The 27,912-nt window shown below is 38.8% G+C and overlaps 1 protein-coding gene across 27 annotated transcripts in view; it reads right to left on the bottom strand.

Annotated features, from left to right (window-relative positions):
* Positions 1–2,691: 2,691 nt before the first annotated feature.
* Positions 2,692–27,912, bottom strand: part of MCTP2 (multiple C2 and transmembrane domain containing 2) — a 154,187-nt gene continuing 128,966 nt past the window's right edge. For 26 of the 27 annotated variants that reach the window (XM_080607888.1, XM_080607886.1, XM_080607883.1 and 23 more), the window contains 6 exons: positions 26,381–26,503; positions 23,373–23,414; positions 12,759–12,868; positions 10,325–10,434; positions 7,983–8,080; positions 2,692–5,689 (listed from right to left, as the gene is read on the bottom strand). In XM_080607888.1, coding sequence (XP_080464014.1) covers positions 5,621–5,689; positions 7,983–8,080; positions 10,325–10,434; positions 12,759–12,868; positions 23,373–23,414; positions 26,381–26,503 — 552 coding nt within the window. In that variant the 3' untranslated portion in view covers positions 2,692–5,620. Of the gene's footprint in view, positions 5,690–7,982; positions 8,081–10,324; positions 10,435–12,758; positions 12,869–18,741; positions 19,950–23,372; positions 23,415–26,380; positions 26,504–27,912 lie in introns of those variants that run through there. The other variant, XM_080607879.1, reaches the window with a different exon arrangement.

Here is a 27,912-nt window from a genome sequence, read left to right as displayed (position 1 = left end):
TAGGCCAACAGTGCATTTTAAAGTATAAGTCCCATATCTTTAGTTTTTTTCATCTCCAGTTCCTACACGACAGTTAAACATTATTTAAAATTCTTCTCCTTGATAGAAGCAACTTAACACAAATGCAGAGATGAAGAGCAGAACATTTCTTCATTCATCTGCTAGAAATCTGATCACAACAAGCTGGTGCAGATGAGAAATCCCTAAGATGTCGCCAGTGCACACATTACCCATTCATTCCCATCCATCTACCCAGTATTTCATTGAAGCCCAGTGCTTATCCTTCCTTCATGGACCGAAGGCCACTCTTTAAACCTGCCAGCTGAGCAGAAAGCTTCATAGAGTCATTCCAGCAGTCAGTGATCACTGGTGTGAGGGACAACTTGTTCACCATCTAATCTGAACATGTTCCACCCTGGAAGACCCAGAATCAAATGCATGTACTTAATCTAGAAGCCTCTCCTACCTCCTTCTACAAAGTTGTCCTCAAGAGTTTAGAGGGCTGGTTGTGCTAGGAAATCCGCTCAAATTAAGTTTAAACCAGCATATCTTCCAGCTTTTACTTTTTTCCTCTATAAGAGGCATATTGTCTTGTTCAGCCAAGAGGGAAATTGCAGGTGTTCAATCCAACAGGCAGGAACTGATTGGCAACGTTCCTCCACGTAAAATTTAACAAGAATCACCAGCCCTCAGGTTAGAGCCACGCTGAGAACTTGAACTCATGCCCGCCCAGGTGCTGCTGCTGTTGCAGACACCGAGACCTGAACACCACCTCCTGCTTCCCCGTGCTCAATTTCATGATTCATGTCAGAAGAGCACATTATTTATTCAAACAAAATAACCTTCTAAATTCTTCTGAAATGCTGTGCTGCTTTAAGTCAAAGAAATATAGAGAAAAGTAGATTAAAAATTGTATAAACTTGAGAGGCTAGTTTTTTTTTCACTCCATTATTACTTCTAAATGCTTGTGAATATTCACACTAAGCAAAACATCTTATATTTGCATATACTTTTGGACTATGTAATTGATGTTGCTGCTGAGGGTCTTCCCCACTGATAATTGCCTGGCAGACATTTTGTCCAGAAATGCTGGAATTTCACCTGGCTTAACTTACACCAATTTGAGAATGATTAAAACACTCCGTCTGCAGTACAGCAGATTAACAATCATTTGCAGTATCTCAGCTTTCCTTCTGAGGTGCTAACTTTAAGGATGCTAAACAGAAGATATTATCATGTCCGTGTGGTTTGAAGGGGTAGATGCACCAGGGCACTGACACATGTAGCTTTACAGATAAAACACAAGTACGGTATTAAGTCAGAAGAGGATTCACTTCTAACACATGCCATAGTCTCTAAAGTCAAAGCTAACATTTCCCAAACAGCCTATAAGCTTAGTTTAAAGGACGGAGAATCTAAAGGTTAAGGTTTGATTAGTGTGTATTTTGTCACTTTTTTCTTAACATGTCAGAACAGCCAAATTCCTTCCTGTTGTGAACCTACTGGTCTGATGGGAAAATAACTCCAGTTCTACTTGTGGCAATGCCTGCAGGATCAGGTGTAGAGTACAAGAAATTAAATGGCAATTCTCTATTTTCTAGGGGGACAACCAGTTCTGGGAGCTGTTAGTACTCCTACCAAGGCAGTCAGTTAGCAGCAGTCTAATGTCTAGGGGACAAACACTTTCCCATCTAAACAGAAGTAGGTGGTTGTTCTGCGGGGCAGTGCTCCCAGGTGGGAGCCCCAGAGCAGCAGGGCAGAGCCTGAGCTCTCCATCGCTTTGAGGGTAATTTGGGAAAGGATGGAGTCGGGAGCAGAGAGAGCAACTACTAGGGCTAGGGTTTAAAACTAGAGCTTTGGAAGCAGAAAAGGTGCTGGTGACATTTCCACCTACTTTGCTTTATTCAGTTGTTGCTTGCTTTCCATGTCGTGCGTTTCAGTGACTGGGTTTTCCTGATAGTGATCCATAAAGGAGCTGGGTCCTCACTCCTATTCATGATTAGTCAAGAAACCAGCCTTCAGCAGCAGCTTATGTTTGGGCAAACATGAATACATATTGCATCTTCACATATATGTCAAATCCAGTTATTTACACACTATACAGGTAGTAGACACATTTAGTCACATTCTGTCAATGAATTTCTGTGATTCCATAATCTACAGTCAGCCAAGAGACCCACAAATTTTCTAAATACCTTCTGGTCTTAGAGACATTAGAATGCAAATGTACATATTGTTGTACTGAAATGACTACCTCAAATTAAAAAAAAAAAATGTTGTTAACTTCCATGCTATACAATGAATAGATTAATAATGTAAAAAATAGCAATTCCCATGGGCAAATGGACACGCAGACATGTATCAGTGGATATTCTTGCTTCAAGAATCAAATGAAAAGTCTGAATAAAGAGATTGATTACTGGAGTGTGCAGCAACTCCACATAACTCTCCTTTCCCTTAGGCAGGGGCTAGGAAATCCTGCCAAAGAGTTTAAAGCAGGTGGACTACCCCTTTACCTCATCTCCTACAGCAGCACAGCCTCCATTTCAAGTAACCTCCAGCGTTAGCTCTAACACTGCGCTGTCAAGTGATGTACTTGCTTACCTAGTCAAATACTTATTATAGCACAGTAAGCATTTTGTAAGGAATGGGAAACATATATCCTAATCCAGATAAATTAAAAGCATCAGCTTAACCTCAAATGTTTATTGCATTTCAAACAGCATTTATCAAAACAAAGAGCTCATTACAACATATGTAAGTACTGGACCATCCAAAACCCTTCATTTGGTGTGTCTCCAGCATAACAATCTCATACAAATTATTCTGAAACACACATATCTACATTTAAAAAAAAAAAAAAAAAAGACTTCACCCTGTCTGCTGAACAGAAATCAGTTCAATGTGGAAAAATCTATAGAAAAAAATATAACACTATTAAAATATCAGTCTTAACTTCTGAATAAATAAACAATGTTTCCGCAGTTGAATGTTTTCACTCAAATCAATGATCAGATCTCACATGCCTGCTTAAATATGTCTGACTTTGGTACTTACAAAATAACAAAGACTACAGGATGATAAACTGGATGATAGTCTAAAGCGAGACAATGAGGCATTGTTTATACAGAAGACTGAGAAACTGGTTTAACCAAAGGGGTCCATGGACATCTATTGTATGTACAAGAAGGAGATTTACTGGAGATTTTATAATTTCTACAAGGCTCTTTCCAACTGACTTCATTAACTTGAAGTAAATCAAATCATGCAGAGATCTGGCTCAGCCAGAGAGACATGCCGGGAAAGAAATAAAATGAAGAAGAACAGACACAAGATAAGCTTTTGAATCTTTGGCATTTTTCATAAACATTTTCAAGGTTTTAAAATCTGTGTATTCACCCATTTTTCCCCACACACTCACCTATAAATACATTATACATGTACTCTTCTTTATATACAACTATGTACATGCATGGATACACAAGCACACGTGCACACAAAGAGGCGTTTTTGTAGCATTTTAAACTGGGATAATCTTTTCCCTATCTTTTCACATGCAGCTGCACACAGCTTTACATGAGCAAAACACGTTCTTTATCAAAGGGAGGCACCGATCTCTTCTCCTTGGTAGCCAAAGATAGGACGAGTGGGAATGGTATAAATCTGCACCAGGGGAGGTTCAGACTGGATATTAGGAAAATTTTCTTTACCATGAGTTTAGTCAAATGCTGGAACAGACTTCCTAGAGAGGTGTTTGATGTCCCATGCCTGTCAGTACTCAAGAAGCATTTGGATAATGCCCTCAGTAACATGTTTTAATTTTTGGTAGGCCCTGAAGTGGTCAGGCAGTTAGACTTGACGATCTTTGTAGGCCACTTCCAACTGAACTATTCTATTCTAAATCAAGCCTATGAAAATATGCCTCTCCTAATTCAAAGACACAGGGGGATTTGTTACTTTGAAAAATAAACTTTTTGAAAACTCACTAAATCTGGTTAATAATCCAGTGGAAGATACTCTGGTGTTAGTTCTTCTCCCCCAGATTCATGCAACAGACCCACAAGATTCCATTATTGAACAGTGTGACTCCATTTGGATCACCAATCCATAAACAAGGCTTTACGTGTTTTACCTTTAATTAGGTAAAGACTTCCAAAGTCTTATGTTGTTAAAAAGTAACCTGTCTCCCAGGATTCCCTATTTCTTTGTACTATGAACCACGCCAGGGGATGCTGGTGGAAACTCCTGCCTGGGAATGGTAAGAACCAAGCTCCAGCTGTCGTGCTACCAATGACTCATGGAGGCAAGTCAATCCCACCATGTCCTACAGCACCTGAAAGAACAAGGGCTACATTCTCAATAAAACTGAGCAGGTTTACACATCATTCTGCAACAGTGTCCTCAGTCAAACGATACGAATAATGCTGATTATATCATTTCTATAAAGCAAAAACACGACAGCTAAAATATCAGTAAGAAAGAAATCACATTCTCCTCAGAAGAGAAAACTCTGTCCTTTTTCCTGTCTCTTCAATTGTTCATTCCCTGTAGAGTTTCACTTTCTGATCCTTTCCTTGTGAATTACCAGGAAGGACTCCAACAAGAATCAGTGGTGGAACAAAGCCTGCCCACTATTGCACAACCACGTCTTCGGACACCATGCACTTTTTCTGCACAAGAACTTGTTTCTTTAAGGCTATAAAAGTGTTTTTCTCTTGTAGCTGTAGTGTTGACCCCTCTGGATTTAGACAGAAAAACAAGAGCTATGCTGAAAATATCCGATAAGATGGAATTATAAAAGGCAAGTCAACAGAGTCTTTTCAGGTCAGTGAGTTAGGCTTTTCTGAGGTCTTTTAATCCTTTCACGGCAGAAGGTTCTCATGCATCCATTGCCAGCAATGGATCTCTGATGAATCCAGTGTCCAAAGAGTTAAGCTTCGGGTTGACTTTTCTTCTTGGAGAAAAAAAAAAAAAAGGAAAAATAAAAGGAAAAACCCACAAGTGCTGGATGAAATATTGAGATACTACTGGAGCTCCTCACTCTTTCTGCTAATTATGATAAAAAACTTTTTAAAATGTACACTGCTTGAACAGAAGATGGGTATCAAAGACTTGTTAATTCAGAGCTTAAACCTTTCTAGGCACAGTGAATTAACTCAGAAAAGAATAGCTTTCATATCTTAATGTAAATCTGTTGGATATGTTAAAAACTGGTTCAGAGCATCTCCTCACATCAGCTCAGCTGATCTGCTACACTAAGCAGAATTATTTCTTCCTACATAAAACAGGGAGTGCTACCACATCCAGCCTTGCCTCTGCAATCAAAGACAAAAAAAAAGAGGGAACACAGTGGCAATATTCCCTCCCACACTCTTCTCCACCCTATGAACTAATTCATATGTTCCATCCTGCGCTTTTGGGGCTACATCTCAGTGCCTAAAAGGCAGCCCATAAAGACAACTCAAGATAGGTGTTTATCAAAAGCCACGTCTTCCATGAAAAAAAGTCTGTGCATTGATTACAGTGTTGTTCCGAACCAAGAAGAGGAGAAGGGGGGAAGCATGTGAGCACATGTGGGAGGTACGGAGGGAGATGCTGCATTCCAAAATCTCACTGCATCCTATAGCGCACTCCGTTTCTTCCTAATGGGACTGGAGCTGCTGTATGGTTTCAATTCAGCATGCTGCACCTGTAAAAACAAATAGACATGACGTTTGCAGTTAGGTAACTTTAGCTCACTACAGTGTGTGTTAATGGCTCCCCAAGGACAAACCAAGGGAAACTAAGGAAGGTTCAAAAGTAATGAATCATTTTCTAAACACAGGAACATGGGGGATTAATTGCAGGAAGGATTTGAGAAGTCATGCATCATTTCTTGAAACGAAAATATTAAAAGCAGATTTTTCTAATGAGATACATGGGGTTCTACCTGATTTCAGCAACATAGGATCGATCTTTGGGTTTGTTTTGGTTTGGGAGTTGTTTTTCTTCTTCTTCTGAAATTAACCTATAAGTTTAATAAACTTCTCTCAGGAGCTACAACTCAAGTGGATCTCAATATGCAGTAAAATGACAATCATCAAAATGTACACAGGCCTTGGGATGCTGGAATATTTAATCATTTAAAAAAAGGAAAATATTTCCTCAAATGGAACCTGGACAAAGCTCCCTCCACCTTTCAAAACAATTTCATTTACAATGTAATAGTTAAAACATGTGTGACAAACTGATGAGGATCAGGTAATCCCAACAGCAAATTGTCTGTTGTGCTACAGAAAAGTATTCCTATTGAAACCATGGGAACCTTTTGCTGAACGTGCCATCTTTTCCACTCCTCCTCTGTCTTTTGTCCAGCACATGCAGGTTGTAAATGGCTAACATACAGAGGTATTTTCCAACTCATTGCAGTACCGCAGTGAAATGATGATGCATCAACAGCACGCAAGAGGAAGCAGACAGAAGGGATTTGGAGCTGCCATGGATGACTTTTCGCTGGAGGAGTGCGTGGCTGTCACACAGGCTCACTATTTTTAGCACTAGTGGAAAACTCCTCTGAGAAGGTCTGTCCCATCGTAGGAACTTTTATCAGTCCTCCCTCATAGCAAGTGGTTATCATTTTCTTCAGAGAGCTCAAAGGTTTCGAAAATGATAGAAACCACTCAAGGAAATGTTATAAATGTAAATGTTAAATAAAGCATAAATAGAAAAGCAGCTTATCTTTAAACATAAACATTAAAAGGGCATATGCAAACCATCACTGCAAATCCAGTGCACTCTACAAGAGCAATGACAAAAAAATAAAAATACACTCAAGCTTAATGTCTCTGTGATTATTCCTGTTTAGCTTTTTTCCTCCCACCAGTCTACGGAGAGATTTCTCTCAAGTTATTAGAGCTGCCATCAACCAATCTGGTGGCCTCTTGAGATAAATGTCACCACAAGCCTTTCCAACCCTGTTTCTACCAGATGCCTCGACACTGCATGGAGGCAATTATTTTTCAGTCTCCAGCAGAGTAAAATCACTACAGGCGAGATTGTGATCCCCTTATTCACAGTAAGCAGCACCTCACTGTGAAAGTACCACGATTCACAGACGAAGGTACAATGTCAGTGGGATCCAGGGCATCAGGATCATGGCCTGAGGACACAGATTCCAGTTGATTAAAACAAAAGAAAGAATCCTTTATATCGTGTGCCTCATTACCCAGCAAGACTATTTTCCTTCCTCCAAGAGAAATAAACAGATCTTGACATTCTAAAGGACTTATTGTTCAAATAATTTCCAGGAAGATAGGCAAGATTACTGAAGACAGTGGTGTTGTTTCAAAGAAATATGAAAAGAGACGAGACTTGACTGAAAATGAGGGAGGACAGATTCTGGCTAGATTAAAAGTTATAATTCCGTAATGGTAGAAGATTGATCTCATCAACCGCAGAGTATTTTATACACATCTCAAAGCTTTCTCTAATGAAAAAGATGAGCTGAGCACTGTCCAAGGACAGCCTGGAGTTCAAGGTGGGTGGGGAGGAAGAATTTTGAGGGATGGCTGATGTGAAAAAGCATAGCAAGCACAAAATCAAGGAAATAATGCTCCCCACACTCCATTTTGAGAAAAGGGAGAATTCAGCAAAGCCTTTTGTATGGTTATCTCTATCAAAGAGACTATTTTTCTCTTCCCTCCGTACAAATATCGGAGCAGAAAGGTGACGGAAACCATAGTTCAGTAACCATGCTGGGTGATTTTCCAGATCATTTTTAAGTAGGTCTTTTCAGGATAATTTTTCTGCAATCATGCTTCTGACAAAGGATTTTGGCTCCCCTCTCTTTTAACATCCCCCTTGCCCCCCACCCTTTGTGGATTTTCCCAATTCCTTATCTCACTTATTCAAAAGTGCAATGCCATTGTATTCCCCAAGCAGAGCACTCAGCCGCTCTCAGTGCCGCTTGCTGCCTCTGTTGGTGCTGGCCATTCATTACGTACCTTTTGAACATCAGATGGTACCCTGGAGAGGAAATCTAGTAGCTCATTATTATCGATGGCATAGGGATTTCTAAGCTTCTTAGTAAATTTATTTATGCCTAGAAAAAGAAAAAAAGCAAACAAAATAATGCAACTCCTTTCTATTCCTTCCCTTCTAAACTGTTCAGGCAAGGTGAAAAAGGAAAGAAAAAATTCACAAGTAAAAATTAGTGTGAAAACAGTGCCTCAGACTTCAAGCCATGCACATGTTGCCTGTCATGTGGAATCATTCACAAATGCCTCCTGGAGGAAGTAAGGGGCATTATTTAAAAAGACATTTCTCTATTTTGGGGGTGATCCATTGTCAATATTGGAGGAAAAAAAAAAAAAAAAAAAGACTGCAGCATACATTTATTCCAGAGGATAACGTGGGGAAAGTACACCAATTTGCTACTGAGACTACTGTTAAATCTGCTATCCTACATGAGCAAAGACATTCCCCACTGCTGATGCCCAGGGAGCTGGAAGGCTCTGAAAAGAATTGGACAGGATAAAAGTTTTCTTTCCTTCTACTTCTGAAAATAAAATTTTCCTTTGCCACCATGTCTCAGAGCTTATCCTCTCTTTTTAGTACCAAATTTGACAAGCTGACCATATTCTGATGCTGTGGCAAACTGTGAAAACTTATCACGAGATTTATTTTGTTTTAATCTTAACTTGAATAATTTGGCTTATTAACTGCAGCAACAGCATTCCCAGTGTTCTCCATGGGCTTGGATATACTTCAGCTGTCAGAGGAGGTCCCCAGTCTGTAAAGAGGATCCACAGGAGCGTAATGTTCATTTTATTGTGGAGCTCATGAGGTTTTCCCTCTCCTCTCTATGAGGAAAGGGAGGGTTAAGCTGCCTCCAGCCAGCATCACCTCCATTGTATGGACCAGGATGAAAAAATGAGAAACCTGAGCACCTTTCCCAGCACTCCCCCTGCACCAGCACACACTTTTAACACCCTGCTGCCACCGCTTCCCCACTGAGAGACTGAAGTTAGTAATGTGGCTACCTAACGGTGCAGTAGAAGAACAAAGGATCATGAAGCAGAAGAAAACACCTAGCCCACTTTAAAGAAAAAACATACAAAAAAAAATCATATATCTGTTGCCTCTGAGAATCACAATAGAGCACTCAATCCTACCACACCCCCGTCCAAAATCCCATACTAGTTTCCTTGAAAGTAGTTTCAAATGTGATGGCTGCTCCAGCCTTCTCCTCTCTCTGAAATGTACCTGCTTCACATCTGAGATTCAGCTTTTAAGCCATATGCTTGTAGCAAAATGCCAACACAATTTTCTGTGTACCTGATTTTTAAAAAACAGAAAATACCATAAGGTCTTTTGAGGCCTTGCCACAAGGTAGTTGTTTAACACATATCATGTTTGAAGGCCCTGTCAGTCTAGATGATGTTGAATGGATGTAGAGTTCTCATGTACTCACCATGTCCTCCATACCAGAACAATAATATTTTGTTACTGAACTTTTTTACTCCCAGCAATTTCTCTCCTTTCCTTTTGCTCTTTTTGTTCAATTTAATCCTTTATTTAATCCCCTGCTCTCCCCCCCTCCAGTGGCTTTTCACACTGGCACCTTCTCATTCCCTTTTTCTGCATCCAGGAGAGCCAAGACAGCAGCACATGGCTGAGTCCAGGAAGGTGATAGGAGCTCCCTACAGCCCAGCACTGTGCCAGGGCAGAGCTCCTTGGTTCAGTCAGGATTACTTGCACCATTTCTGCTGTTTGACCTCAAGACTGAGATAAAACATATCACCATAAATAAGACAGAAGGCCATTTGGAGATAAGGAAGGATTTCAGCAGCTGAAATACCATCTTATTTTGTGAAAGACCACCTTACCCTTCTTCAGAACACTGCTAGGCAATTTTTCATATTTAAAAGCTCCTCTTTTACTTCATCCCAGAAAGTGACGCATTTTCATACAATTCCTTTCTGTCCCCTGCTCCAGATTGATGTTCAGTGCCTCCTGCTGGACCATGGGCACACTGCTCCTCCTGACTGAAGGGGAATTAAGAACCAAAAGGCTCCATGGTCAAGCCTCCATGGTGAAGCTCTTTAAATACACCTTGCCCACTCCCTACCATTTCCTGTCTGTGGGTTCCAGCACCAGGAAGCTCATTACTTCCCTGCATAATAATAATAGTTATACCGGAGATAGCTTATCTACACAAACGTGCCCCTTGCGGTGCTGCTGGAAACTTATAAAAAACCCTAAGAAAAGCTTAAAGCTTGCTTGATTCCATTCTGTAGATATATACTGTATTTATCACATGCATGAGAGACAGTGGAGTACTTACCCCAGATTAAAATAATGTACCTCAGCGGTATAAAGTACAAAATAACCGTTGCTGCTGCAAGGACCAGGCAGGCCAGAACAGAGAGGAAAGGCACCGTCCAGTTGAATGTGCTGTAAAGAATAACAATAATCTTTCTCAGTGTTTCTGCTCTGTACTCTGTTACCCAACAATAATTTAATGACAGCATTGCAGTGCTCAGTGTATTCAAATACACTGTAAATTGCAGACCCTTTGGAAGGCGGATAAGCCGAGTCCTGCATCTGGATGCTGTAATAGATTAAAAGCGATATCTGAGAGGCAGGTATCATGATAAGGAGAGAGGATAGTCTCTGGAGGGCTCAGTGAAGTTGTTAGCCATGTAGCGAGTTGTTTTCGTTTCTTCTCATACATGTTGCACTTGCTACACATCTCTGCTCACCGGTCAGCTCTCCATTATTCATGAGCAGATTATCTGATTTGGAGACGAGGCCATGCCGCAGGTGCGAGCCATCTGAGCTGGCTCTGCTGGGCACAGAGATGACATGAGATGTGTGTCGATGCACGACTTGACTGTGGCAGGTAGTCAGAATCAACCCCACTAATAAGTTGAATGGATTAATTACGGTTAACCTTAAAAAAGCAAAGACATTTCTCTATTGGGGAATAATGTTCTATATAAATATCTCTTAATAGTTATGTAATTGCTTCAATATCCTCACATTTTCATCAGTTCTTTACTACACTGTACAAAGGAGGCTGTCTTAGGTTGGTGGTAGTATGTTAGCATCAGTCCAAGCCTTTGCACACCACCATTTCTCCCAACGGGAGCACTTTCCAGAGGCTCAGCCACCACGGTCATTCAGAAAACAAGATTTCTTTTTCACCCAGACCATTCGTATATAAGCCCACAACATACTCGGGGTGAGCAGCCATTGCTAATGCCTCTTAGAAGTTACTTTGTCAACTTGTTCCCTCACAATATGCATCTCCATGGTACCACCAAACATTGAGATACCTGGACTACATGAATGCCAATTAGTTTGTAGGTGGATTTACAGATCTGGGCATCGGTTTCACACAATCTGCCTGCTAACTTCACATCATGATGACGGGGAGTAGGAAGAAGATAGAACGAATGTGGACCACTCGTCAGGCTATAAAATAATATGAACTTTCCTTGACAGATAAAATTAATAGGACGGGAAAAGAATTACTTTTAAGCTTCAATAGATGTATTAAATATTAAGTAAAGATAGGTGGGAGAGGATCCATCATTATCAATCAACGTAGCTTAAGTAAAAAAAAAAATAGCAAAACAGCTCAATTCAGTTAAACTATTAAAACTCCCTGTGATTGCATAACTAGAGTGACAGACAGAAACTGTAGCACAATTCAGTCTGTCACTTACAGAAAACTTTGGTGGCAATTTTTTAATGGTACATTACTGTTGAGTTACAATGGAATTCTTCTGAAATTACATCGGGCCTCCACATTAATACCCAATGTGTTCTCTAAGACCATTGTTACCAAAATGAATACAAGAATTAATAGTGCTTAAACACTCTGAGTCTTCCTGCCATGCAGCTGGGCAGAACAGTGCCCTGTTCATAGTCTGGAATACATCTCTGGGCCACTTCCACCCCAGCTGGGGTGCATGGAGTGGAACCACAGCACATGGATTTGCTGTATTTTTAGTCTGAACCCAGCTCCTCATTAAAGTGTCGTTCAATCACAAACCATCACTTTGTGTTCAAAACAGAAAACAATGTGGGTCAATTAAGTGCCAATAAAGATTGGGTTATAAAAGTTTGTGTGTGTTTGCATGCAGAGGGTTTTTTTGGTGTTTTTTTTTTTTTCTTCTTCTTTTTTGGCTCTTCACCCTCTTTCCCCTGCAGGGTCAGGAATACCCTATGTGCCTCCCATGGTGACAAGACCCAGAAAACTGCCTTCGGGCTTCCTCATGGCATCAGCAGGAAGTAGGGAGTAGATAAAATGGTAGAAAAGAACATCAATGTACTAGAAAAGGAAATAAGTGACTAGTAACCCCTGTAACCAGGGCAGGGATGGCGTGGGAAAGGCAATGCCAACCATCAATCCCTACCTACTTTCTTTGGGGGAAATGCAAAGAAAAGCCTGATACTTTTGAGTGCACATCTTCAAGAAATATTCTCCTATCATGACTCTGTACCTTATCACAGACAGACAAGATCAAACATCTGGGCAAACGGGTGAAGGTGAGAGCTACACCAGCACAGCACATGGTTTCTTCTCTTTTTTATGTTTTGGAAATGTTTTTGGAGTAAAAGACTCCCTGAGAAGAAGAAACAACAATAGTACTGGCCAGGCTCTCCTGCTCTACCTTAGTCGCATTTGGATCAAGAAATTCACCCCACCTTAACTTTCCTTGCTCTTCTTCATGCAAATCATAGTTAAACAAGAAAAATCCATCACTTACTTTTTAATCCTCTCTCCAAATGATGCAATTTCTTCTAGGATGCTTTGAACAGCTATGATGACCTTTTGGACCATGTGGATTCTTTCAATTAATCCTTTTTTCTCTGATTCCTTTAAAAAAATATATATATATATATTATTTGCTAACATGATCACAGATGTGAGGAAAGTAAGAGATTTCCAATATCACTGATGTGTCCATGAATCCAATCGTGTCACTGAAGGAAGGAGAGAAAACATACCCTGAGCTTGTTACATATAATGAACATGGAGGCATACAGTTCCTTATATTTTCCTCCTTTTCCTCAGTACAGGGGCTGAGGTTTCTTCATCTTCTAATACAAATCAAATGCAAGATTTCAAACCAGGCTTTCAAAGAAGAACCCAGTTGCACGTCAAACAGGAAGAGGTGCTGAGCACCCCAGTGTCCAGCCGACCTCTAGGGGGAGTGCTGGGTGCTTAGTGCTCCTCAAGAAAAAGGATATTCTTATGCAGAACTTTTGAATATCATTTTTTTCTGAGCTTTGTAGACTCCCAACAGCCATGCTGTTTTCTGTATATAAATTAACAGCAAGATACTGAATGCAACATTTTTATTTTTATTTTAACATTCTGTATACACAGACATTCTTTTACTGGAAAAAGAAAAGAATCAAAGGAAAAAATGACATTTTCCTTTTACAGCAGCCATCTCACAACTTCAATTCTTACTGCTTATTTTAGGCAACAACATTACAGGACATTACTACACATGTGCAGAAATAAAAAGGAAGCACAGAATGAATTAAAAATCAAAATGACTTAAATCAGCCTTGGAAATCAGTATACAATTATCAGCATTCAGCATTTCTTTGCCAGCAATCTAACACACATACAGGCATGCAAATTGGTGTGGTTGCAGATATTCTAGCAAGAAATCAGCAAAACATTCACTTATTACAAAATGCAGAGCCCTGGACACTGATTTTACATCACTTTTAGACTCTCCAAAAGCAGCTCAATTTAGAAGAAAAAAAAAGAAAAGAAAATTTAAGTTGTGTTTTAACCCCTCAGTGTCCAGAGAGGGGAGATGCTGATACAATGCAAGTCGCACCCATTTTTCCTCCACGGTCCCCACTGGCCAGGGCAGAGCAAGGGGTGGGTGAGAGTAAGAAGGACCAGAGACATTCAGATCAACACTGGCTGAAATTCTGCCTCTGCGTTGAGAGCCCACAATATTTTGCTGTGCAGGAGAGAGGATCAGAGGCTAGTTACAGCTGCAATAGGCCACAGAGGTGAAGTCTCATTGCTACAGACTTTTTTACATTAGCATGCTGTGAGAGGGTCTGCGTGCATCTGAGACAGGGCACGGCACTATATCTGTGTGTGCTAAAATAACATATGAACCATCCTTGGATGCTAAGAGCCAGACATGACAGCATGGCCCCTGTAACCCTTAAAAGCAAAGGTTTGAATTACTTACTGCACATTTCTCTTCACAGTAATTTTTGAGCTTAAAAAGCCAGCCAAAACCACCATGGAGTTATCAAGCTCCAGACATTTGAATATTTGCCTTTAGGTTGTAAGTGAGTGCACAATGAATAGAAGCAAGATTTTTAAATAATCACACATTTGGGTGTGAAAATGAGTATTTTTACATTAATAAAACAACCAACAAAAATGAAACCCTTCGGGTGTGAAATAACCCCAGAACAAAATAAATAAATAAATAGTTAGTTTACGTGAAAATAGCACCAAAAAGTCATTTTCACACAACTCCAGTTATAACCTTGTTAGGCTTAAATGTAAATGACACATTAGGATTATTTTTAACTATTCCTTCACTAGAATGGTGCAACAGTCGCTTAGTCATAGTTGGCTTTTATGCACCAAACTTGCAAGTAGAAGTTTAGAGCAGTTCATGGAGAAGCAGCCAGTGGGAATTTCATTCTATCCAAATTCAGACAGAGGGGTAAAGGAACCGTTTCAGACAGTGATATTCCAGGGCAAGCCTACTCTTGCTACCCGGAGCTGCAAGGAAGATCATCTGACAACTCTATCTGCATCACGCTGACTTCATTTACACATCTTCGACTGAGCTTGGAAACATAGTGATAATGCACTTTAATCAATACAACATAACTTCTGCTGCAGCCACCAAGCAGGCTAAAAAAATAAAACAGGAGCCACCAATTCATGGGATACAACAACAATTGTAGGCATATCTTTACCTAGCACGCACACTAAAATCATCCCTAGTTTGTTTTTTTTTTTTTTTCTCTGAATTTTAATACAAAATATGCCTAACCAAGGAAAAGGCAGTCTAGGACTAGACAGCCTTGTAACTGAACTCAGTTATTGGACAATAAAATGGGCTACCACTGCCCATGCTCTATGTATAGCACATCTGTGCATAACGATTTCAAAATTAGTCAATGTCTTTTCTTTGTAATTATTGTTTTGTTCTGGAAACCTGCAGTCTAAACACACCCACAGGATGATTAGGTCACCAGTAAAGCAGCAGAGAAGCAGAGAAATGAAGTATGATAAATGGGATTTTCCAAATTATATAGGTTTTTGAGAGCTGCATATGCTTTCTGAAGTCAGGACCTCACAAAACATAGTCAGAAGCAGTAAGAGTGTTCGTAGTCCACCAAAAAGACAGTCATTGCTCCATTTATTAGCAAATGGGCAACTGCCATGCAGAAGTCTATTTTTGAGCATTTCCATATTTGTGGAAGATGTAAAAAATAATCGTAAATTCATCTTCCACTAAAAACACTTTTCCTATCTGTGGAAGGTCCCCCTCAACCCAGATAATTTTTCTCCATCCTCCTGAGAAATCATTCTTTCCTGATTTCTTTTGGACTCAACATATTATGCTGCTTGAAAACAGGATTTGGATACCTATGGTTCAAAACCACAGCTCAGTATATTTTCCTTGAATTAAAAATAAAATATCCTGCCTGTTTCTGGCATTTTTTTCTACAGCCAGTCATGAAAACTTCCTTCCCTTCAAGGCCTTTTTCTTCTTTATTTCTTAGCTGATTACAGCACTGTGGGTGGACCAAAACTAGCCTGGAGCCTCTGGGAAAGAATTAACTCCATCAAAATGAACTTACAACTGAGAATTAATTATATAATCAGTGTGCTACTTCAAATCTTCCTTGCATATCCTGATTTAAGAAACCTTCATTTCTACATTAATTGCCTGAACAAAAACACAAAAGGGGTCTTACAAAAGATTAAGCTTGTCAGGGAAAGAAGGAAAAAAAAAAAAAGCAAAAAAGCAGCAAATTCAGAAATTAAGTCTTTTGTGTCCAGTTAAGGCACATCAGCTTGAACTTTTACATGAAGACTTGAAATCTCTCTGCCCTACTGAAAACTGCTTCTAGATTTTTCTTTCTGAAATACGTAGCAGTTAACAAACAGAACATGTAAATGCACACAGAGTTACTACAGTTCTGTGATCTTTTTTCCCTTTCCGACAATGCTGTGCTGCTCCCAGATGTTTGGGGACGGTTGCAAAAGAAACTCTCACGAGTGCAAAATTAATGCACATCCAGTGATGGAGACTTTGAAAGTGTGCGATACATGGCCAGGAGGGGACACCTCCAGCAATTCATGACTGGTGAGCTACAGACCATGAGACCTACAGAGGAAGAGACTGTATTTTATTAAATTACCAATCATTTGCTCTGCCCTGCAACAGAGACCAAATAATGCTAGTTATTGAATCTGCTCTGGGGTGAAGTATTCAGTACTGAATTGAAAACATGGATGGTGGAGTTCTACTACTTCTTGTGATCATTTGTTTCCTTGATTAATAGCTGTCATCTATACAAAAGCTAAAAGCTGTTCCCTATTTTTTTTTAATTCATCCTCCAGATTTTTTTTTGTTGTTGTTGTTCTGGATACATCCAGAAAAATAAGTAACAAATGCAAGAGAAAAAAAATTAAAATTGTCCTAAGTGTATTTTTGATGTATACTGCAAATATCGTATGTACACAACTAATATTTTAGGTTTGAAGTTACTTACAACTTCTAAATACTTCACTTGAATTTCATATAAAACACTCACAAAAAGAAATCTTGCATGCAATTTTCAAACAAGTGGTATTCATCAGCAAATTTTTGGCATGCCAAGGGAAACTCAATATATAAAGCTGAAAAACACTGGGGGCAAGGACAAGGAATAAGGGGAGGAGAAAGAACAAACAAGGATACAGGGATTAATGTGAAAGGAGGAAGAAGGACACAGGCAAACAAATCAGGATTGAAAATTTAGAATATTTTCAGGAATAGGAAGAATTAGTCTGCCTAGCTTGGGCTGGCCTAGCTTTCAGGAATAGGTTTTTTACAGTAGCTATTCCACTATGTCACCACTGTTACAAGCACATTAGGGCAATTTTTGCCAGGATTTATCCCTTGTACTGGATATGAACTCCCCAGTGTGTTACCAATGAACAAGACTGACAGAAAGGGGAAAAGAAGAAAAAAATTCAGGCGTGCGTGCTTTTTTGCTCCACTATTCCTCTGGGTTTTGAAAGCCATGCTGTAGTTATTTAGAGAAAAGGAGACTTAACCAAAGTTGGATTTCACTTGCAACTTGCTCTGTGCTTGACTGCGGAACTCCAAACTTGCCGCTGTCTGGCAAAACCCATGCCAAACAACATCTTAAGGCCAAAATACTTGTAGATGAAGAACTTCTGAAACCAGAAAGATTTTATTGGCTATAAACAGCAGACCACTGTCCTCTATTGTCTGCAGGGAACCGTTCACTAACAGCTTCAGTCTAGCAGCAGAATGAAGCTCTTGTGGGAGGTGGCAGCCATGGAGTGACAGACAGTCTCTTGGTAGCTAAAATGAATTCCAGGCAGAGCTTTGAAAACAGACACCACAGCAACCTTGAACTGGATCCTGCCTTCGGTGGGAGCCAAGGGTGGCTGAAACAATCCCAGCAATCTGCCTTGCTGAGTCACTGTCTTGCCCTGTGTTGTGATGTCTGCTGCGAGTCAAGGAGGGCTTCTCGGCTCCTACAGGGGAACGGGCACACAGAGGGGATGGCTGCCAAACTCTGAGCGATTGCCTCGTGCAGTCCCAAAACTGTGCATCACAGGATCGTTTTGTTTATTAACACCATACTGCAAATGTGCCTGCCTGGCTGTGGAAATTTAGTGAATCTGAGTGTACTTGAAATAATTACCAAATAGAGGAAATGCAACACATACAGGTCAATTTATGCTCTCAGTTAAAAAGGTGTGAAATCTGGAATAATTCCACCAGAGCTAATAGATTTACTTCAGACTGATATGAAGGAGAGCACCATCAGCCTAAAAAGGACATATTTCAAACACAGGGCACATCATCCTACAGCTAAGTCTGGGGGGCCACTGGCGAAACGGCCAAAGACAACCACGTCACGCCTTATTAATGAATGCTCATGGAAAACATAGCACCACACTTCCTTTGCTTACGTTAAACAAATTTCATCTATGTGCAGAGGACCAGAGAGTTTCCTAAGCCAAACCAGAGTTTAAGATTCTGTGGAGAAGCTTAAATCATGACTCTGTTGCTTTCCCACCGGACAGACGTGAAATACAGAGGGTTTAAGATGCATTTTCTGTACTTGTACACATTTGCATAGAGATATAAACCCAGAGTCTGGCGATATTGCTACAAGTCTTAAAGCAATATCAACAGTCACAACAGAATAAAACACCATTTATGTGCACAATGACTAAAAAGAAAAAGCTCATCATTCATCTTTTATCTAAAAAAAATGGAAAGGGGAAAGGAAACAACTTTAAGCAAAAAAAAAAAAAGCGCTTTCTCCTGGAAATACACATGAGACATAAGAACAATTGCACAGTGGTTAGACTTAAACTACTGGATCATCATCTATAATCTAGGCAATGATCTTTAGCAATTTGGGGTACAAGAGGAAGATAGACCTATTCATACATCTGCCAATTCAAAAGAAATTTTAAAAACATTTTAAATACTTGGAATTTTTAAGGGACAAGAACTCCCTAAAGCTTATGAGCTCAGCCTGGAAGCCTGATTGATGCTATATAATATTCCTCCAGAGATTTAGAGAAGTTAAGAGTGTTAGTTTACCTACCTGCAGGGCAAACAGAAGAATTTTAGACTGCATAGGGCTGCTAAGGTTTATATTTGAGGAGAGCCATGCAACAGTCCCTAGGATATATGGAAATCCTCTGCCAAGTCTCTGCTTTAAATTTCTCTATCTTCTCACTCCTATACCTATGGATGGTTTGACTGCTGGTGGGCCATGATGATGAGAAGGATTGTGCCAAGGTATAGGATGCCTATGGATCACAGTGTTCCCAAACAATGCCACACTGTAAAAGAGAAATAACAGACCATCTCTCTCCCAGTTTCTGGTACAAAGGAAGCTTTGCAAAGATGAAAGCATAACCAGAGCAACCCCTGCACTCTGACTTAACCAGAAGTTGATTAGGTTAATAGGAAGCTTGGAGAAAACTTACAGAAGCCATAATTGTGTCTTAAGTGACATCTGGGAACTTTTATTACTTTAGCCGAGATGGTTGCAAGACAGGACAATTGTGTGTGCTTAGAAGCGCATCCTCCAGCTTTGCAATGAGTATACCTCATGCAAGCAACAGAATCTGTCCCGTAGTATTTATTATAGCTGATGGAGAAGCCTAACTTATTCATGGTCTGTACAATGACTTGTTAGGAAGCAGTAAGAGAAGAATCAGAGAGTCCACTGAACAGAAATCAGCAACTTAAGGGAGTCCACACCTACACAAAAACACACCTTGTTTTGTTTTTTAATGACGCAATCTTGGCCACAATTTTGTGGAGAAGGTGGGTCAGCCTTGTTAGTCTGAACATAACCTTTGTATTATGGAGTATTTTCAAGCCTTTACCATCATTTCTCTTCAGTAATCTCAATGGGAGATGTTGAAACATTATATTGCAATTGTGGTATTGAAGAGAAAAGGAAAAAAACTAATGAAATTATTTATACTTTCAGGGAAGAAAACAATGAGATGATATTGTCTTGTATGACCTTTCCTAAGTATGGGGATATAGCATCTTACACAATAGACTCTTGGTTCATGTTTCAATTACTGACCTTTACTGTGGAGAAAATTAATGCAATTTTCATCGTAATCCACCCGTACAAATAAGATCCATACGGAAGGTTTCCACATGCTGAATCTAACACAAATGGAAAATGTCAGCTGTTTGCTACTGGATGAATTTGACTTTAATTTGTTCAGCTGCAGTCTTTTTGAACTATACTGATAAAAGTTGGTACATTTTTGGTACCTATTTTTGACAGAGAACTTCGTACATTAAAAATACTGAGTTTTGCTTCTTTGGGGACCCCACCCCCCAAAAAAAATAGCCATGAGGTACTAAAAATTTCTTGTAAGTTGCCAGCTGACTTGGCTTGAAGTCACAGTGTCATCTAACCCTTCCCTATTACATCCCATTAGCCAGGCACGGCTCTGTTGGCTCATCACTGGATGGAGACCCTCCAAAACAAAACAGGAAGTGCTGTTGATTTATTTTTGTCCGATTTTCTTTTAACTCAGTTACCAAATCTGGAAATAGTAGTAACTGTTCCACCACACTATCACCCCCTATTTTAGAGGAAATGCAAACTTTTATCCAGACAACTTAAGATCACAAGAAGACTCCAAAACTCTTTCCAGTTGGGTACTATGCCACACTCATTCAACAAGGTGACCATCTGCTCTTGAAGCTTTACAGTTGTTGCCAAAAAAAGAAAAAAAGTAAAATAGAAATGGTCAACAATCAGATGACTCACAATCTACGCTGCAAGCAACTTGTCTATACCTTTCTACTGGCGGGCAAAAGATATTTCAGTGATGTAATTTTAAAACAATCCTTATTCAGACAGTCTGACAGACCCCAGAGCTGACAGGACACAGCCTGAACTCTACATCCAAGATGGCACAAATCCGAGAAGGCATTCATCTATCCAGCAGCTTATGCCAAAGGGACACATCTCTCTTATCTTTTACAGTCCTCCATGATGTTATTCGGAAAGGGCAGAGAGGGAAAGAACGGGGGAGTAGGCAATTAAGCCCTGTCATTTAAGACAGATAGTTTAGGTGGAGGGAGTTAATCTGCTCTTGGGTTTTGAACTAAGCATCTGTGTATTTATAATTTGTAAACAGTTCGTCTCTTAGAGGGTGTGTTACAATTCCCAGAAGCATGGTCTGTTATGTCTAACTTGCAGCAGAACCCAGAAAGGCTATGTGTGCGACTATTTTCGTACAACACGATGATAGGAAACAGAAACAGTGACCTCGTATACTACAACCCAACTAACAGATTTCAACTTTAGGAGTTCTTGTATTAGGGAGGAAAAAAAAAATACACAGACTTCTTTTTAAAGTATAGTTGTCTGTTTAAATGTTGACATTGCAATGAGATAATGTCATAAAATTACATTTTTCTTACACTCCCTAGAGAGCATTGGCCACCCTCAGACTTGGAAAAGTCACTTAGAATAACCTAATGTACTTAAAGATGCAAGTCAGAGTGCACACATGGTCTAACAGTGGTGCAAAGGGAATGTACCCAAGACAGCATGAAGACATTAAGGCAATGCTACAAAGCGTATGACGTGGGACACGCATAATGGTTGGCAATTCTCTACTAATTCTATGTCTGAATCTCATAGACACATAACAGTAGTATACAACGAATACAAGTTATGAATTATCATTGCTGTCATATTGGGATAGAAAGCATTATCTTGATCAGAAAGCCTGATGGAGGTGTCCACTGTGAGTTGCTTTAATTATTTCTTCCAGCTCTCCATTTCTAAGGGCCTTTACTGCATGAAATAGAGATAGGGGCAATGTTGATTACAGCAAAACGGTTGAGCCAAATCATCGACAGCTCAACATTGACTCTCAGGATTTTTCCCAGACTACCACACTTAGTCAAAATAAACTAAAAAAAGAAAATGACAGTGGAGTTGTTTAGCAGGGGGCAAAAATGCAAAGTGATTAGATCCATACTTAAGTGACCCAGATGAATTTATAGAGAACCAAAGTCACAGGAGTTATATCCAGGGTAAATCTGACCTAGAATATTTTGGTTTGCAGCAATTAGCCTGTTGCACATCACAGGCAGAGAACTGTATATGTATTTAATACGTTTTTACATCTTTTTCCACCTCAGCACTTGAAAGTAAAAATACTGGAAAACTAAAAAAGAATAATGTAAATAGGATTAGTTCCAGAGAATAACGTTACACATTTAAGCATCACACAAAAAATACAGGCTCAACATATACAGGCATCTAACATTGGGTACCCACAAAATAGAAATTATCAAGTTTTAGAGGGACAATATTCCTTTGAAAATAATTCAACTTTCGTTTAGCAACTTCTGCTTAATTCCAGATATTGGTCCATTTAGTTGACCAATTTTACAGTGCAAAGAATGAAACATAAATAAGAGCATTTAAATGATTATTGTGCATTGCAAGAAACCTGTAATTCAACTGGATTGTCTAAACTTCAGTTTATAACTTTGATGGGTTTCTGGTTGTTCATCAAAATATAACAACCGCAGAAGAGCAGGTTAAATTTAAATAACTATTTCCATCAATTAGTGTGCTGAGCTTCAAGTGTCTTTGACTAAGAGTTAAGGTACACTTGCTAACTGTGGTATTGATTTCCTTCTCAATGATCAACAATTTCACTATAACACTCTTAAAACACAGAATATTCAAGAAGCACTTATTAACTTAGTATGCAATTTGAAAGTTTCACATTGCCTTGTGAACATTTTCTTCCTAACAGCTAATGTTCCTTTGCATGCTGTTGCTCGTTAAATAATTCCTCACCTTTTAGCTCTGAAGTATTTATAGATTATCAGATCCTCCTTCACTTACTTATGTTTTTTCAAGCTGTATACATTAAATTCTCTTAATCTTTCTTCATATGTCATGCCCTCTAATCCTTTTATCATTTGTCACTGTGGTTTGATAAACTTGAAAAAAATCCAATGAATTTTTCATAGTGAGAAGAATGAGTAAGTATGCTCTAATAAAATGAGGAACAGGCCTCGCCAATTCCCATTCTTTCTACATTTCAGCCAACAAGCTAAAACCATTTTTTCCCAGGCTCTAAAAGAAATATTGAGAAAGCTCTAAGCTGTCCTCCAGAAATTACAGCAATTCTGGCCTACAAGAATGGAAATACTAAATAATTTGCAGTAAGCCATCAGTGCAGACTGCCTATCCAACACTTGCAATGGAAGCAATGAGGGATTTTATGTACTTACCTTGTCCACCCATAACCATATGGACATATACGTGAACATGTGTTTTATGATTTCAAGCACACAGCAGCAACTGCTCAGATTCAAATGAAGTTCACAGGTCTCATACAGGTAATGCCATTATTGAATGTTATACAAACCAACCAACCTTCTCAATCTTTCAAGTTTGCTCATCAGCAATACAGTAACAATTGTTTTCCCATTTAATACAGATAATGAATGGAGGTCTCATGGAGATAGGCCGGTGGGTTTGTGCTTTCCTTCCACTTTCCTTCTGATTCTAGCTAACTTATCATCATGAAATATGCTTACCTTATCATCTTCGTCGTCATCTTCATCCAAGCCCATAAGATCCTGCAAAAACAGATGCCCATATTAGAAAACATAACACTTAATTCTCAGTGGCAGGCAATGTTCAAAAAGCTTATGATACTCCCACAACGTTTCATTACACAGTTTTCTCCCGCTTCTATTACAAGTCATTAACAAACCCACCACTTTCACCTTTCAGAAATAATGTTTTGTATTCAAGGACTTTTTTTGTGATGGCTTGAACAAAGCATGCAATGCCCTATACAAATTTTAAGTCTACATAAAGCATTAGTGGTTGTTCCAGTAGTTTGAAGGCAACAGGCTTTCAAATTCATTGCCAACTTTAACTATCTGTAAACAGCTTTGTTCTTAGTCTGACAAATGAACCAGTCGGCATGTCAAGGCTGAGAACTCTATACTCAACTTGTTCCATCCTCCCTGATACAATGACTGCTCCCTCTCTTTAGGGCCATTACTGAAGCATTAGATGGTAGAAAATACATTAGTACAAACATAATCAATCTCATGAATCACATTCAGATTTCTATGCAGCATTATTTTCTCCCTTTAATTTCTGTGCTGACAGGTAGGGGAGAAAACAAAAGACTTGTCTATGGCTTGAAATTAGGAGCACTTGGCTTTCAATTCAGGTATTTTATAAGCTGAGCCTCCAGGTTTTTCTTAGTTATTTAATAAGTGTATTTGAATCAGCGTATTACAAGTTTAAATACAGATAACTATAAAAGAATGTGAAGAATCAGAATAAAGGATGTTTGGGATTTGGTTTTTATCCTTTTCCAGAAAAATAGTTTCATCTAGTACACACAAGGTACCAAGAGCTCAGATATCCAGACTTACTCTTTGGCTCTCTCCAATACCCAGAGTAGTTGAATTAACAGTGATCATGGTTTACATTTCTATAGAAGCTCCCATCTGTAATTCATAAAGCATTTTACCAATATTCACGACTTTAGCCTCCTGGCAATTGGATCATGCCTACAAGGTTAATACTGTTATCCCCATTTTATAGCACAGAAATCAGAGAGAGAATATAACGTCCTCTTTTCCAAAAACTCTTGTTCTCTTTCTTCTATATACATAAAATGTGCACGCTGGCACACACAAAACAAAAGTAGTGCCAAGATCCGAAGAAACAAAAAATAAATAAATGAATGTGCAAAAAACATTGGTATTTTGAAGAAAACCTTTTGTCATCTGCAAGACAGATGTGACTAGAAGTAGCACCTGATTGTCTGTTTTTGACCTACAGATGGTTAGAATCACAGGCACACATAAAAAAGAAATCAGGTAATATTAAAGGCACTTTGACTACTTGTTCCATATGATCCCAATCCTACAAAGCACTTAGGCAGATGTGTAATTTTGTTTATGCAAAATACACCCCTGAATTCCACAGTATCTCATTGCTTGCAGGATATGTGTGACGGAAAAAGGGCAAACCTTCTGCTGGACCTTTCTTCAGTACTGCTACGATTAACTTGCATTTTCAGACAAAAGCTTTTTGAAGCATCTATCCCAATGATGTGCTGCTCAGTCTTGCTGACTTATGTGAGACTCTCCTCACTTGAATATGCAACAAATTCACCATAGGAGGAATGGTAGGTGTTGAGAGCTAGTGTTCGTGTATTTTTTCCTGGGTAACCTAGCATTATTTTATATTGCCTTTTGTATAAAATAAAATAAAATAAAATAAAATAAAATAAAATAAAATAAAATAAAATAAAATAAAATAAAATAAAATAAAATAAAATAAAATAAAATAAAATAAAATAAAATAAAATAAAATAAAATAAAATAAAATAAAATAAAATAAAATAAAATAAATAAAATAAAATAAAATAAAATAAAATAAAATAAAATAAAATAAAATAAAAGTTTGGCTGGGATTCTCCCACATAGGAAGTTCTCATTTTCTTGATGAAATAAAGTAGTCACTGGAGACACACAATATCTTTCTATGTTATTCTGGACTTAGATGGAATTGGAGAAAAACACTTCTCTTACCATTTATCTTCAAATCAAGTCTATATCCTGGTCCCTATAGCATGACTTGCCCTGTGTTCCAACAATCTTTCCATATGGAGATAGATCAAAACTGAACTAAAAGCAACTTTTGTTGCTAATACAATAGCAATTGACCTTTTTTAATCCTAGGATAGTATTTGTCTATATAAAATCTGTGCAATCGATTTGTGTAAAGGTAGGCTTCAGGGGTACAAATGTCAATCATCTTTTCATCAGAAATTAGAAGATTTAAGTCAGCTTATATTTCATTATTGTACTTGTTACACATTCTAAAATGGAACATTATGGAAATCCATGAATTTATCCTCTTCTTTAACTGTAATTACTATTGTTATTCAAGTAAAGACAGTGGGCAACAGTTTAATATCTCAACAGCTGCAATTTGCAACATGTAAATATTTGTGTATTTTAATCTTTATTTTTTTTCTCCTAAATCAAGTTAAAGAACTGAAGGTTAACTTTAAAAAAAAAAAAGAAAGAAAACACATTTATCATTTAAAATTGGGGGACAGGTAGGAGGAGTAAGGTTTTCTTCTTGAAGTCTCAGATAATCCAACAAGGTTTAAAAAACAACAAACTTCACTTTCAGCTTGTATTGACTTTCCTCTTCTGTGAATCATGAATCATCAGTGTGATGCACTGAGAGTGTAAGAGCAGTGGGGGCATGGATTTTGGGGTCTTGTCATGTCTTTCTTAATTCAACTTAGTTACAAAATCACTGCAAACCTTTATAAGTGAAATCCCCCTCCTACACACTCTTCTCTTCTTCCCCCTAGTACACTGAATGGTTTATTGCTTGAATTGAATCAGAAAAATTGAGAGGGTGGAGGTTTCTTTTCAGTAACTTTGAAATAAAAATGTTTAGCTACACAACTAGCTTGATACCATTAAAATGCATGACAACTTGCTCAAGGGCAAATTCAAGCTGGGTCTGCCAGAAACGTTACTGCGATTTTACTTGCCTGGGCATCTTGGGTGTTGTTGACCTTCCCTGCTCTGACGAGGGAGAAGTTGTATGCAAAGAGCACCAGCAGAGCCAGGGGCACCATGTACAGTTCCACGCTCCACACGGTGACCACAAATACCTGGGAGAAATAAAGCAACAGAAGGGAGCATAGAAGTATTTAAGTAGAAAGACATACAAAGAAGGCCTTTCAGTCATTATCCTGATGTGCATTCATCCTTGAATCTCTCTTAACCTCATTCATATTCTTATTTTGGCAAAGAAAATCTGCTTGCAAAATGTACTCTCTTTCTATTCTGTTTGAATCCATTAGGCTCCTATTTGTTAGCTTCTCCCTCCCTGTTTTTGGTGAAGGCCATAACATAAGTTTGGTCCAAAGGCATTATTCACTCCTTCCTGGGACTTCCTAAAGCCTGAACGCTCTTTGTCGTTAATGCTAGAGCATAATAGACCCACTTAAACCTGCTGCACTTCATCAAACCCTAATTGCCAGCCCGTCTTTCACAGGCTAGAGGAGTTTCTTCCTCTTGTGTAACAGGAGCCTTCCATCTCTCCAGTTGCTCAATGAGGGATGCTTAGCAAATTCATTTTCACCATTAACCCGCCTGTGTTCTTGGCATAGCAACACAGAGAAAACACCATCACCTTCCAGGAAGCAAGGCTCTAGGTTGCATGTGATGCATTATTTTGGGAAGGGATCCAGCTATCCTATTCTCCATTCCCATACACGCCATTTTCCAGCAAAGCATATTCTGATTTCACTGGTTTCTTGGGGTCTCTTTACCTAGAAAGTGTACGAGTTTGTACCTTCAGAGTGGTATCTGACAAAATCCACTAATAGCAAAAGCAGAAACAAAATTTTGAAGTTCTGTTCTGCAATTTGGATCAGCAAAACATGTAACCAATATGATGGGGAATTGAAAAAGCACTTAGTATTTTTCAAAAATATGATACCAAGCCAAACTGCAATCCTATCTTACAAGTACCAATGATACCTGAATGGACTCCAAACTTGGAGTGGTTGGAAAAACAAAGTTAATAAACTAAATCCAGAACTGCCACAAAATGCATGTTGTGATCCCATTTCCTTTTCTACTCTTATATAGTGTTTTCAGAACTACCTAATGCCTGTAGTAACTTTAAACTATTTTAAACAATCTCCTTTAAAAACTAGACACAAATACACTTATCATATTTTTCTTTCCCCAAAGGAATATCTGAAATGATCAGAAACAAAAAATCACATTTTTAGAATAATACAGGTAAGTGAAAATGAGTCAGATCCTTCAGTTAATGCGCCTCAAACTGCAATGAGAGGAAAACTCTGTGTGATTAGAAAGTTAAATCTCTATCTCCATTAATCCTTGGTCTGTCAGACACTAGATATGAAGGCAAGTCTGGCTTTTTTAGAATGGGATATTTATGGCAACATATATTGTGTTATGGACTCAAAAGTCTAGCCACAGTGTACCAAAGAGCTACTTCCCATGGCATTCAATGGGGTGAGAATTTATGCACCTACGAAACAGC

The sequence above is a fragment of the Anser brachyrhynchus genome (genome assembly GCF_964034855.1).
Source record: "Anser brachyrhynchus genome assembly, chromosome: 11".
NCBI lineage: Eukaryota > Metazoa > Chordata > Aves > Anseriformes > Anatidae > Anser > Anser brachyrhynchus.
The sequence above is the reverse complement of the archived record's forward strand: the minus strand, read 5'-3'. Positions and strand labels throughout refer to the sequence as shown.